The sequence below is a fragment of the Triticum dicoccoides genome, chromosome 3B, assembly GCF_002162155.2.
Source record: "Triticum dicoccoides isolate Atlit2015 ecotype Zavitan chromosome 3B, WEW_v2.0, whole genome shotgun sequence".
Taxonomy (NCBI): domain Eukaryota; kingdom Viridiplantae; phylum Streptophyta; class Magnoliopsida; order Poales; family Poaceae; genus Triticum; species Triticum dicoccoides.
In genome coordinates this window covers 53,736,176-53,749,148 of record NC_041385.1, presented here as the reverse complement: position 1 = coordinate 53,749,148, position 12,973 = coordinate 53,736,176, and the positions used below count along the sequence as shown (strand labels likewise).

The 12,973-nt window shown below is 43.7% G+C and overlaps 1 protein-coding gene across 1 annotated transcript; it reads left to right on the top strand.

Moving 5' to 3' along the window:
• The first annotated feature begins 2,170 nt into the window (after positions 1-2,170).
• LOC119279248 (polycomb group protein EMF2B-like) lies at positions 2,171-10,627 on the top strand. Its single transcript, XM_037560561.1, has 13 exons — positions 2,171-2,181; positions 2,262-2,430; positions 2,545-2,600; positions 4,561-4,675; positions 4,760-4,916; positions 4,991-5,068; positions 5,926-6,062; positions 7,034-7,093; positions 7,245-7,369; positions 7,990-8,003; positions 8,552-8,602; positions 9,524-9,576; positions 10,604-10,627. Exons 1-13 carry the CDS (start codon positions 2,171-2,173, stop codon positions 10,625-10,627), a joined length of 1,050 nt encoding a protein of 349 aa, XP_037416458.1.
• The last annotated feature ends 2,346 nt before the right edge of the window (positions 10,628-12,973 follow it).

The following is a 12,973-nucleotide window of genomic DNA, read 5'->3' as shown; positions in this document are numbered from 1 at the left end:
GTGCTTATGCTATACTCGTGCTACTTGTTACTTGAGTTGTGTCGAATTTGCCGGGTCAGGTCTGTGTGGGCAACCCAGGAGAAAAAAAAAATAGATACAATGTTCAGAGCTTACCTTGGTTGCATTTGGAGATTAATAAATGAGTATTGTCTATTGACTCATCCCTGGTTGGTACTATGTCGGCTGGTTGCACCTGGAAACTAGTAATTGGCCATTTTTATTTCTAAGAATTAATCACTCAAAATCTGTGTGGCCCACCATGGTTGTATCTGTTGTTGGGGTCGTAGTTCCTGACGTCACACTGTCCGGGAACTCCCTTCCCAGAGGAGTCGTGTCGTACGTCATGTTACCCGGGAACTCCCTTCCCGGGGATGACTTATTCGACATCACACTACCCGGGAACTCCCTTCCCGGGGTCGTTGTGCCGGATGTCGCACTGCCCGGGAACTCCCTTCCCGGGGTTGATGTGCTGGCGTCACACTAACTGGAGTAGCTCCTCTCAGGGTGCTACGCTCTTCCCATCAGACTTGCTTGTCGGGTCTCCCCCGACGGCCGTGAGTCGTGCCTCCCGCACAGACTCAATGTACCCCGAGTGTCGTGCCTCCCACACGGACTCGATGGACCCCGAGCGCGTCGGGGTCGCGGCATGGCCTACTAGAGAGCGTCGCGCCTCCTGCACGACCTCGTTAGTCGCCATAGTCACGGTCGAGGCCTTGTCGCCCCATGATCGTCTCTTCATTGTCTCCCAGTTGAGGCTTGTCGAAGAGTGCCGTGTCGCCCACACGGGCTTATAGAACCCCGAGAACCTGGTTGTCGGGGTGTGGCCGACCTGAGAGTGTCGTGCCTCTCACACGGGCTCACTGGTCGCCAACATCATGGTCGGGACGTGGCCCACCAGTGTGTCGTTGCCGTGCCTCCTGACACGGGCTTGTTGGGTCCCGAGGATGTCGGGTACGCCTTTGCCGTGCCAACATGCACGGGCTTGACCAGCGTCGCAGGGGGCGTGGTTGCCGGGGTGCGGCTCCCCCACACCCGCGTCTTCATCTCCTCCCAATCGTAGTCTCCCGAGAATGTTGTTGTCGGGGAGAGCGCTACCGATGTTCGGAGGGGATTACTTGAAGAGCTCCGTGCCTGGTGCTGCGCCCTTCTGCAAGGCTTCGATGCTTGTCGGGACCATGGTCTCCGGAGGCGCTAGGCCCTCCTGCATGTTCTCGATGCAAGCCATCATCATTGCTGGCCCACCGTCCTCTTCAGCCTCCACGAGATTTGATGCGACTGCAGCATCCTCGTCAGCTATCCTCTTGCGGCATTCACGGGCCCAGTGGCCCTTGATGCTGCAATATCGACACTTGTCTCGGTCGTCGTTGCCGACACCTTGTCAGGCTCCGCCCTGGGTGCGACCGCCACCTCTACCGGTGCCGCCTCCGCTGCTCGGGGCACCTCCACCACGTCCTTGACGCTTCCTCGCCTCCCACTTCTTCGAGAATAGGAATTGTCCGCCGCCGAAGCTCTCGTGACCGTCATCAAGGCGGTCCTCGACCACCCGCAACCGGCTCGTGAGCTCCTCGATGGAGAGCTCGCTCAGGTCAAGCAAAGTCTCGATGGAGACTGCCACCTGAGCGAAGCGAGGTGGCACAACGCGGAGAAATTTCCGCACGACTCTCACGTCGTCCATGGTGTCGCCGAGCGCGCGGAGCTGTGACGCAAGGCTGGAGATCCGCATGGCGAAGTCGTCCACGAGCTCGCCCTCCTTGAAGGCGATGTTCTCGAAGTCCGCCCGCAGCTTCTGGTCATGTCTATGTGGGCAACCCAGGACAAAAAGAAATTAGGTACAATGTTAGAATCGCAGTTGGATACTCCACTGTGGTCTCTGTGTGTGTCGGATGCTTTGTGGGATAGTGAAGTTCTTTTCACTGTAAGTGGCTACTTCCAAGAATTAATGTGTGATATATTCAGAGCTTACCTTGGTTGCATTTGGAAATTAATAAATGAGTTTTGTCTATTGACTCATCCCTGGCTGGTTGCACCTGGAAACTAGTAATTGGCCATTTTTATTTCTAAGAATTAATCACTGGAAATCTGTGTGGCCCACCTTGGTTGTATCCAGATTCTGAAAAGTAGCTTATATAGTTGTTCTGTAACTGTTCAGCTGCTTTGCAGATATGCGCTCATGTATATATGGTAGATGCTTTTCTTGATCTTAATAGTGAGATGAGATGAATGTATCTTCTTCTTTTGATGTTGGTGCTGCATACATGCAGGGACGCTAGGTGTGAATTCAGTTACCCTCAGTCTGCAGACCAGATGCGCCAGCAACAGCTGAGAGCTCGATTATCTCCAGATGAGCAGCTTGCTGCTGAAGAAAGTTTGGCGTTGTACTGCAAGCCAGTTGAGCTATACAATATCATTCAGCGGCGAGCCATTAGAAATGTAAGTTCCATCTTAATTTTGCAGCTTCATTTGACATGAATCACATGTGTTTATCACATAACCAACATGTGGAAGTGATTTGAGATACCAATGATCTCTCACTGACTTTTACAGCCCGCTTTTCTGCAAATATGCCTTCATTACAAGATACATGCAAGCCGAAAAAAGAGGTACACACTTTGACTCTATTGCAGAACATGCTGACACTCAGAATTGTTGTGATCCAAATCCGATATGTCGAGAAAAAGAAAGGACTGTCCTGTTTCAAAACGTATTTTCTTTTTTACATAGCGGACACTTCACAAATTTTTATTTGCGAATTGCAGAGACTTCACTATTATGTACTTTGCTGATTCCTTTAGCTCTCTTGGAACCGCGTACATAAGGTTGTTACGATTAGAGTTGAATCAAATTGGAAATGCTTTGAACACAGTAGTAGATCCTACTCCACCCAATAATTTGAAGAACGTAGTATGATTTTTTTTCATTATCCTTAATGCTTATTTAGTCATTTGAAAACTAATTGGATTGATAATTTCCCTTGCGAATGCCATTGCCTAGGTTGGCTATGTAACAGTTAGCACATACATGATCATAAAAAGTAGAAAAGAAATGCATCAGATGTTGATAAACTTGGCAAGTGGAAACACTTAGGCATGCCACCTTGCAAATCATGCATCTTCGTCCCTTAATTTGGCAAAGCGGATCAATTTTAGTCCAATCGAACCGGGGTATGGCAGGCAAAAGAACGGCATGCTGGCGGTGACATGGCATGACTGGGATCTTGCCGGGGGTTTTCCTACATGCGATGCACATGAGTGAGGCGCTCTGTGTTAGGGTTAGGATATTTTTCCAGACAGGTCATATCGCAGGGGTCACACACTCACGCACAGTGTGATCCTAGCATGAGCATTACATTAGACCCATCTTCTAAAGTACAATTTTGTGGACTGAAATGGATATCATTAGACTCATCTTCTAAAGCACAAATTTGTGGTTATGTTTTTGTAGCACAATTGTTACATAGTAATAGTTTAATTCCTGGGCAAATGTTTATTCTACTCAAACTTAATAAGCCTGGTATTTGAAACAGAGGTGGTACTATATATTGTATTACACATTTGGTACATTTGTGATCTATGGAACTTTAGTGTGTGTACTATACACATGATATTTATTCAAATATGGCTCTTGGTATTCGCAAAAAAAGTATGGTTCTTTGTAGAGCAAAGTGAAGTACTTTAGTTTACGGTGTGCCCGGGCTTTAACAATCCGCTAGCTTTTCTTGGCCCTCGACAAATTCGTCAGCCCAACAGCTCGAAACCACCACCCTCCCGCTCTGGCAAGCCGTCAAGAGAGTTTTGATAGCCGCATGTGATGGCAAGCACCACTCCTAGGCCCGCCTCAGCTCTCTGTGTAGGAATTTGAGAGCGATGGTGGCCTCAGGCTCCGTTCGAGATTCTCAGCGGCTTGTGCCTCCTCCCACCGGAGAATGACTGCGGCCTGCCGCTGTGGCCCTGGGTGGTGCTCCTCCACAGATCAAGGGGGTGAGGTATGAGGGTGCGAGAGACATGGCAGTGAGATAAGCTCATTTTATTTGTATTTTTATCGCTAATAGACGAGGAACCATGTGATTCCACTGATTTGGAGGAATCTGTTGGTTTGGCATCGGAGGGGTATATCCACTTCTGGGGAATCACTCCATTCCAGTTTCTTTTCAAACCAAACACAAGAACCAGTGTCAGGTGCAGAACCAACCCGTGACATTCCAACCCATGCCCCAAAACCAAACACACCCTCGCATAGTTCAAAAAAGCGCTAGGCGTTAATTATACGTTTTGCCACCGCCTTGCACTTTATTGACCAAAGTGCATGCTTATATGCAGTTATGCACAGATTAAGCGTAGTTATGCGCAATGCGTTTTGCCAACGCCTAGAGCCTAGGCGCGCTTAAGCGCGCCTTTTTTATCTATGCACCCTAGTAGAAGCTGAAACGGTAGCTTGGCCAAACAAGGCCCAAGTCATTAAGTTCTCAGGTGTAATGTCTGTTAAACTATGTACTAGCCACTTTTGGATTTAATTGTCTAGTCATCGTGTAAATACTGATCAGTGCTTGTGCTACGGATGTAGGATTCAGATAACGGTATCACTATCTCGAAGTACAAATACTAAGTTGCCAGAACAGAATATCTTTCCTCTTTATGTCCCGTTGGCTACACCTACCAGTAATATTTCGCTTGAAGGGGTAAGTCTGCCTTTTTTTAGTTCCACACATGCAACATTTTGTAACAAATGATCTCTTATCTCACTAATGCATAATGTTTTGTAGCATTCTCCGATATATCGATTCAGTCGGGCTTGTTTGCTTACAGCTTTTAGTGAATTTGGTAATAAAGATCGCACCAACGCTACATTCATAACTCCAGACATCAAGAATTTATCAACCTCCCGACCTTGCAACCTTAACATTATCCTTATCAGTCGTGGTATGATGTGCGTCATATGTGATGCTTATGGTTTTACATTTCTTCACCACCATCATATTTGGTTCCCTTTTTAGTTTCGGAAGGGCAAGTTGGGGAAAATCTTGGTGAAAATAACTGCTCTGTGGACCATGTGGAAGGCTCTGCTCTCCAAAGTAAGTTTGTGGTTGTTATTTTGTGAAAAAATACTAAACAATTACTAGAATTAGCGCATCCTTACCATTGTTTAACACAATATGTTAAAACTTACTCCCTCCATAGACTAATATAAGAGCGTTTATAGATCACTAAAGTAGTGATCTAAACACTCTTATATTAGCTTACAGAGGTGGTAGCAAGTAAGACATTTAGATAGCCACACAAAATGAGTGCCACACAAAATATGTGCCACACAGGTTGAGCTACCACTAGCCAGTTACTGTTGCTTATCATGTGGTGGAAGATACAATCGTATTCTCAAATGCCCAATTCTTGACAAGAATGAAGACCAGTGATCAAACTATGTTCATTTCCCAGTATGCTAAGCTAGTTCATGCCCAATATTCTTGGCCAATCCAATCCAACCCATGGAACCACCTATCTCACAGCTAACAGCAACTTACCAGACCTTCTCTTGCATGGAAGATTAGTATTACAGTCGTTGGAAACCAAAAATAGTTAACAAACATTCCTTTAATCCATGGATAACTACTTAACAAAGTGTAGGTGAGCAAGATCTGGCGTTGTTTACCGCCTTTACTGTGGTTAGGAGAATCAAATGAAAAGTATCCTTAAACATTGCATTATCTATTTTTGACAAGGGGCTACTAGGCCATGTATGCCATTAGTTTAGATTATTTTATCTCCTTTTATGGTATAGTTATTGTCAGTCACCCATACTGGCTAGTATAGCTAGCACATGTGCCTTCTAAAATGAAGTGTAAATAACACATTGAATCTCAGAAACCACTTATGATCTGTAGTGTTGTTGAGTGTAGTTATTTACTATCATGTATGTGATGCATTTTGTCAGAGCTTGAAGGGAAATGTTTCTGGGGTAAAATACCTATTGATCTACTTGGTTCGTCTTTGGAGAACTGTGTAACTTTAAATTTGGGACATACAGTGGAGTTGGCTTCTGAAGTTAGTATGAGCCCAAGTTTCTTAGAGGTATGCCAATTCAACTTGCTCATGGTTTTAAGCTTTAATGTTCCTATTGTATGCACTGCAAATTTTTTGTAGTATTTAACCATTGGATGGACGAAGCAAAATCCTTTTGCAGCACCAGAATCATGTTTCAACTAAATAAATTACCTTATCCACCTGTACATTAAATATTGATGATCTACCCCATGTACCTTCTGCTATCTAGAAGGTCGTAGTGCTTGCAATTAATTAGCACATCCCATCAAGAAGTTCAGATGGAAAATTATCAAATTAGTAGTGCAATTTGCATCAAGATAACTGAACATATTATAAGATGAACATTAACAGTAAAGGTTGAAATTGTAGTTTATGGAAATTCCAGTGATTCTGCAAATGTGTTTCATTTAGTTCATTCGCTATCTTTTTTGTTTTTAATAGAAAATTGTTAAATCAAGAGAGAGAATATGCAGTGTAGTGGAAACTACTTTCCAATCTTAGGGGTGTTTGGTTCCCAGTCACAACTTGCCATGCTTAACCATAGGCAAGCCATGTTTTTTGAGGTACATACTTGTTTTTTTTGCCACACATAACTACCTATATGGCCTATGTGTCATAGACACAATGTTTTGCATAACTTGCCATACATTACCATAGGAGCCACAGTTTTTTGAGGTACATACTCTTTTTTGCCACACACTTAACTACCTATATGGCCCATGTGTCATAGACACAATATTTTGCGCAACTTGCCACGCTTAACCGTAGGCAAGCCATAGTTTAATGAGGTACATACTCGTTTTTACCACACACTTAACTACCTATATGGCCCATGTGTCATAGACACAATCTTTTGCCACACTTGTGGCTTTAATTTTGTTAGCCACTCTTTTCTGGTAAGACACACATTGCTTAAGTAAAGTTAGCCTTGAACCAAAGATGCCCGTACTTGACTCTATATGTTGATCTACTTGCCTTTCCTTTTGTTATATATGCAGCCGAAATTTATGGAGCAGGACAGTTGCTTGACATTTTGCTCTCATAAGGTTGATGCTACGGTAAGTTTATCCCAGTTACTTTATTTTTTATCTAATAATTGTTTCCGCATTTAAGTGATAAGTATTTTCTATATAGGATGGCAGCACCTTACTGCAGTATGTTCGGTTATTTATTTCCTTAGCTTCTATGTGATTTTTATTATTGTTGTAGGGTTCATATCAACTCCAAGTAGGCATATCTACTCAAGAAGCTGGTGCAAAAGACATGTCTGAATCTCCATATAGTAGTTACTCATACAGTGGTGTCCCACCTTCATCATTACCACATATCATAAGGTAACACTACTACATGTATTTGCATATCTATAGCGCTATTTATTGTAATAGAGTCGTTAGTAACTGCATTCGCTTTCTTGGAACGCTTAGTTCGAAGATATCTATTTTGACTTTTTGACAGGGTTTAGTAGATGGCCACTATTTTGCAGTCAGCGCAGCTGAGCTTGCTGCTTGGTGAGAAAATTTTATGTGTGTGTGGATGGCATGTACCAAATGTGGCAACACCAACATGGACAGGCTGTTAAATGTTCTGTTTCATAGTTGAGGGTGAAAACTGGACATCTGTGACAGTTGAGCGGGCTACGATGGATATGTTCGTTGTTAGGTGTTGTTTTAGAATGCATGGAGTCTATCTTTTAAATTGGGTGCTAATATACACAAATATATATTGATTTGTCATGTTCAAATAATAGTTCTAGATTTTCCATAGAAAATACCTTCAGATCATTATATTACTTTTAGTGGCTTTCCTGAAATATAGTTGAACAAAGTGATGGCATTGGTCATAGGGACATAATGCAAAATGAAATTAACATATTGCAAACGCAAAGAAGTTCTCAGCGCCACACAATAGATAGCACGATGGGGGGTGATTGGTAGGTGAGCCACAAAGGTGGCAGATATCGGGAGGGAAGTGGGCATGTGTGCGTGGGGAGAAGAGGGGGGAAATATGTCACCTTGCCCATAAATCGTTGTTGAGAGAAGAGGACGCAGAGTGAGTGAGTGCACACAAGAGAAATCATAGCATGGGTTAGGATTTCACTTACAATTAAGGTAGGAGGAAAATAAATAAGATGGAGGTTTATTAAGAGGATTATTGTGCAATTAAAGCTGAATCTGAGAAAGTCCAACTAAAATTTTGAGTCATTAGGTGAAAGTTGGATGGATGGTTCAAATTGTGTGGATTCCACAAACATGTATTGCTACCTTCTATATAGATTTAGATGTCTGAAAGGGTAGGTAAAGGAATGGAGTCAGTATATCAAATTTATGTTAGTGCCTAGTGGTGAGGTTTTGGCTACCAGCCTAGGTTTGTTGTGCTCTTGTGTGACCTTAGCCTAACCGAAGCACCTATTATCTGGCCAGGTCTTAGTGTGATACTTTGCTTTTACCTTCATCTCTACAAATGCATTTGCGTTTCAATGTGACCAATTGAGCAGATATAATTTTTCTTTCTTTGTCATGTGCTTTTCAACTTCAAGTACTACAGCAATACTATGCAAAAGACTGAAGGTTACCCTTACACAAACATTTGCATTCATGTGTTTTTCAGTTCCGCACTTCCACTCACACTTGTTTGTATCATGTGTTTGACATTTTTCTAGGTGTTCCACATTTTCTCCTTGTACCTGACTATGTAAATTATTGAACTAGATATGTTAGATATCAGAATAAATGATTCACCAGCATTGAACTATTAAAAGATACTTTCCTTCATTGTACACATGTTGGAATAATAGCTACTTCTGTTTGATGGTGGTAATCTTGTTACTTTGTCATACTAAATGTGGTGCCATAGCTAGTAACCTAGTGGAGAACTTTACGCAGTTACACTTTAGGTTAGCATATGATCCTCGAACTAAAGCTGGCGAGCTAATTTCGGTAATGGTAAGTATAATGGTTTAAATGTATTGATATTTTTTTAACATAAGAAATGGCTTATAAATTTCTCTCTTTACAACACCAGTAATATCCATTTGATTAATTATGAATTGTGCATTTTTTGTTCTGAAAATCAAGTTCTGTGTCATTACCATAAACGCAAAAGTCCGATATGCTCCGTTAAAAAAGATGCAATTACTGAAAATGCTGGTGCATAAGACAGAAAGCACACACCTCATATGATCTGTAGCGCTTCAGAAGGATAGTGTAACATTGAAATTGGAAGAATAAATTTTACGAACGTGTTCATCATGGGATCGATTGTACTAGTGTACATATTGATGATTGAGTGTTGTATAGCTTCAGCCGCGTTTTTTTAGTCCTTTGTTGTGAATGCTGATCATGACAAAGATCCAGTGTTAGATTCATGCAATTACCTATGGTCAGTTTACGTCACTTATTGACATTTGTTGGTAAAAAAACTTCTGGTTGGTTCGTGACTCTTTGCTCTTCTTGTTTTTTTTGTTTTTTATATTGGTTTTTTCTTACCAGTCACTGAAGATTTTGCTTGCCCCTTCTGCTTGGTAAAATGTGGAAGCTACAAGGTAAATTTTGATGCAAAGTTCCATTTGCGCTGTATTTATTCAAATCTCACTTTGCTGCTATTGGCTGGTGGATCATTTAACCTACTATAGTTAGGTAAAACCATACATTTTATTCTCACTGCACCACTAATGTCTTCATCTTCTTTGTGATGAAATTTGGATTGTGTTTGCTTTCTGCATGACCTTTCATTTTTTGGGGAACAATCTTTGTGCCCACCTGAAAGGAAGCAGGGGCGGTGCCTGGTGGGGTGCGCCCATTTCACTTTCTTATTTGCAATATGTACTTGCATAATTGACAGTTTTCTTATTCCATTAACAATATTACATGGATGATAACATACCTGCATCCTCATCGTTGTATCAGCAGATTAGTTACAGATACAAGTGCATAACATCTTAATGGACGATTAACTTTGTTCATCAGAACCCATAACTGAATTGCAATCATCTGAACATGGAGACTTGCAGTCTAACCATAGTGCCTCCTCTTTGATTCAAAGATGTAAGCATAGGCAATGACAGCAACCGCAACTGTGAAGACAGTGATAGTTCTTATGACAGCCCTCTTGGCTCTGTCTCTGCATATCCACGCCAGTAAAGTAGAGCTCGGAAAGCTTCTTGTGCGACTTCACGTAGTCCCTGAAGAACGCGTCCTGCCAACGTGTCCAACAAGCTAATGAAGATGAATTCAACTCTTCTTTACCTTTGCGTATAGTTCAACTAAGGGACGGAAAGCTCGATCCTCCACGAGAAACTTGTCTATAAGCAGCTTCATGAGTCCGTTGGAGTCCCCTTTCAGAAGCTCATTGCAGCATATACAAAAGATGAAGTCCAGTGATGTATGACTTGACAATGTTGCACTAATGACATTACAGCTATATATAATCTTTAGCCAATGTGTTGCAATCTACAACCGTGGCGATTAAGCTTACATGAAGTAGGAGTTATGAAACTTCAGAGGATCTTTTGTCCAAGTCGAATCCCAAGCTATCCATACGAGCTTTTCTCCTAAAAATGTAAAATGTAGATTAAGGGTTTAACTTATGATTGAGGAACAATGATCTGAATACGACAATAAGGCGTTGTGGCATTACCAGAGTATGTCCACCCAAGAGTGCTTCTATGTCCTTGTTGGTCAAGCCCATTCAATAGAAGAAATCCCTAAGGTGTGTAGCACCTGGTCATATGATAATATATGCATTGAATTATTATTTCCTTCGCACAACTGAACTATCATTAGCTGAAAACAGTAAAAAAAATGTGTGAAATTAAAAAGCATATACCTCACGTTCCAGCTCAAGCCAAATGTCCTTCTCTAGGATCCTTTTCTCCATCATGTGATAGGTTATACTATTGCAATCTATCTTCTCTCCAGAATTTTCAAATCTGCTAGGAACGAGTTCTAAATAAAATATTCAAAGAAAGAGACAGTTAGACAGGAACATAGCACCGTCCTTTCTAGTTTCTATAGACTAAGTTTTAACAAACAAGCACACGGGCGCATGAACCCTGAAAAACTCGGTGGAGGCCCGCTGCGGCCTTTCTCTGGACCCCGGAGACCGGTCAAAAAAAAACACTCACCCTTGTAACCCCCTCCCACCTCTCTCCCGAGCGTCGCCACCGCCTCCATTCCTGACCGCCGCCAGCCATCTCCGGCGCTTCTTTCCCCCTGCGCCGCTCCACCCCCGAGCGCCTGCTCTTCCTTATGCCTCCCGCGTGGCCTTGCAGCCATGAGGGTTCCCGGTGCAGCGTCGCCTTGGATATCGGAGCGGACTCCTACACGTCACCGTGTCCTGGCTGTGGCCACACGCCTCCGCTTCTCCTCCTTGTCTTGAACATTTGAGCAACACCGTTGGTGGTGCCAGCAAAGAGATGGTTCTAGAGGCGACATGGCCGTCCGTCGACGGCTGCAACGGCTCGAGCGCACCAGCCGATGCAGCTCCTCTGAGAGGCTTGCACCAGTCCATAAATGGATCGCTGGAGTTGCACACTTTGTTAGCACCTTCTGGATCGACAAAACCTTCTGGTTGCATCATATACAACTCTTCTTTAATAAATCCATTAAGGAATGCAGTTTTGACATCATTTGCCAAATTTCATAATCATAAAACGCGGCAATTGCTAACATTATTTGGACAAACTTAAGCATCGCTACAGGTGAGAAGGTCTCATCGTAGTCAACTCCTTGAACTTGTCGAAAACCTTTCGCAACAAGTCGAGCTTTGTAGATAGTAACATTACCATCAATGTCAGTCTTCTTCTTGAAGATCCATTTATTTTCTATGCACTACAAAAAAAAGACACCTCCGTGACATTTTGGGCCGAACGAATTTTTTTCTGTCATACTTATGACACTTCTATGACGATAATTGTGACAAAACCTGGTATCATCATAGATGTGGTGAGCTCCTACTTCTATGACAAAAAATCATGACAGAAAATGGGCTTTTCGTCTTGGGCGGGCCGGAGACATAGCTGCATGACATTCTTTGGGCCGTCCATGATGGAAAAAACCGTGGTAGAAGCGAGGGCAAGGAAAATATCGGGGTGTTCACGGTTATCGTGGGTGGTCGGGGCCGAGCGATGCACAGAGGTTTGTGTGTTTCTCTTGTACACGCACTTGCGTGGGTGCGAGGCGTTGGGCTCTAACTGAACCGAGCGAGGCGTTCGCCTAATGAACTCGATCAATTGCACTGCAGGCTACGCGTTACTGAACCCGAGCGATCAATCGATGGTTGTTAACTGAACCCGATCGAGCGATTCCTTCGCTACTGCTGCTAACTGAAGCCGATCGATGCTGCCTCTGGATGAACAGTGAGCGTTGCTGGGGGTTTGGATGAATAGTGAGCGTTGCTGGGGGGTTTGGATGAATAGTGAATGTTGCTGGGGGGTTTGGATGAATAGTTCCCGGTGGGGGTGGATGAACATGACCCCGTGGTGTTACCTCTGGATGAACAAGACCCCGATCGATCGAGCCAGTTGGGGTTAGATGAACAGGACCCTGTGGAGGGCTGGATGAACAAGACGACCCCGTGGAGGGCTGGATGAACAAGATGACCCCGTGGAGGGCTGGTTGAATAGTAGCCAGTGGAGGGCTGGATGAACAGTAGCCCATGGAGGGGTGGTTGAACAGGAGCCCGTGGAGAGGGCTGGTTGAACAGTAGCAGGTGGAGTAGCGCGCGGTGGAGGTTGGATGAACAGGAGCCCGTGGAAGAACAGTCGCATGTGGAGGCTAGAGGAGGTCGACGGAGGATGAACAGTAGCCCGTGGAGGCTGTAGGAGGTCGACAGTGGAGATGAAGAGTAACTCGTGGAGTCCTGTTTTGCAGTACGCCACACCCCTCCCGATGAACAGGGCCCCTGTTTCGACCGTAGTGCTCCAACACAAGTTCGTTTCC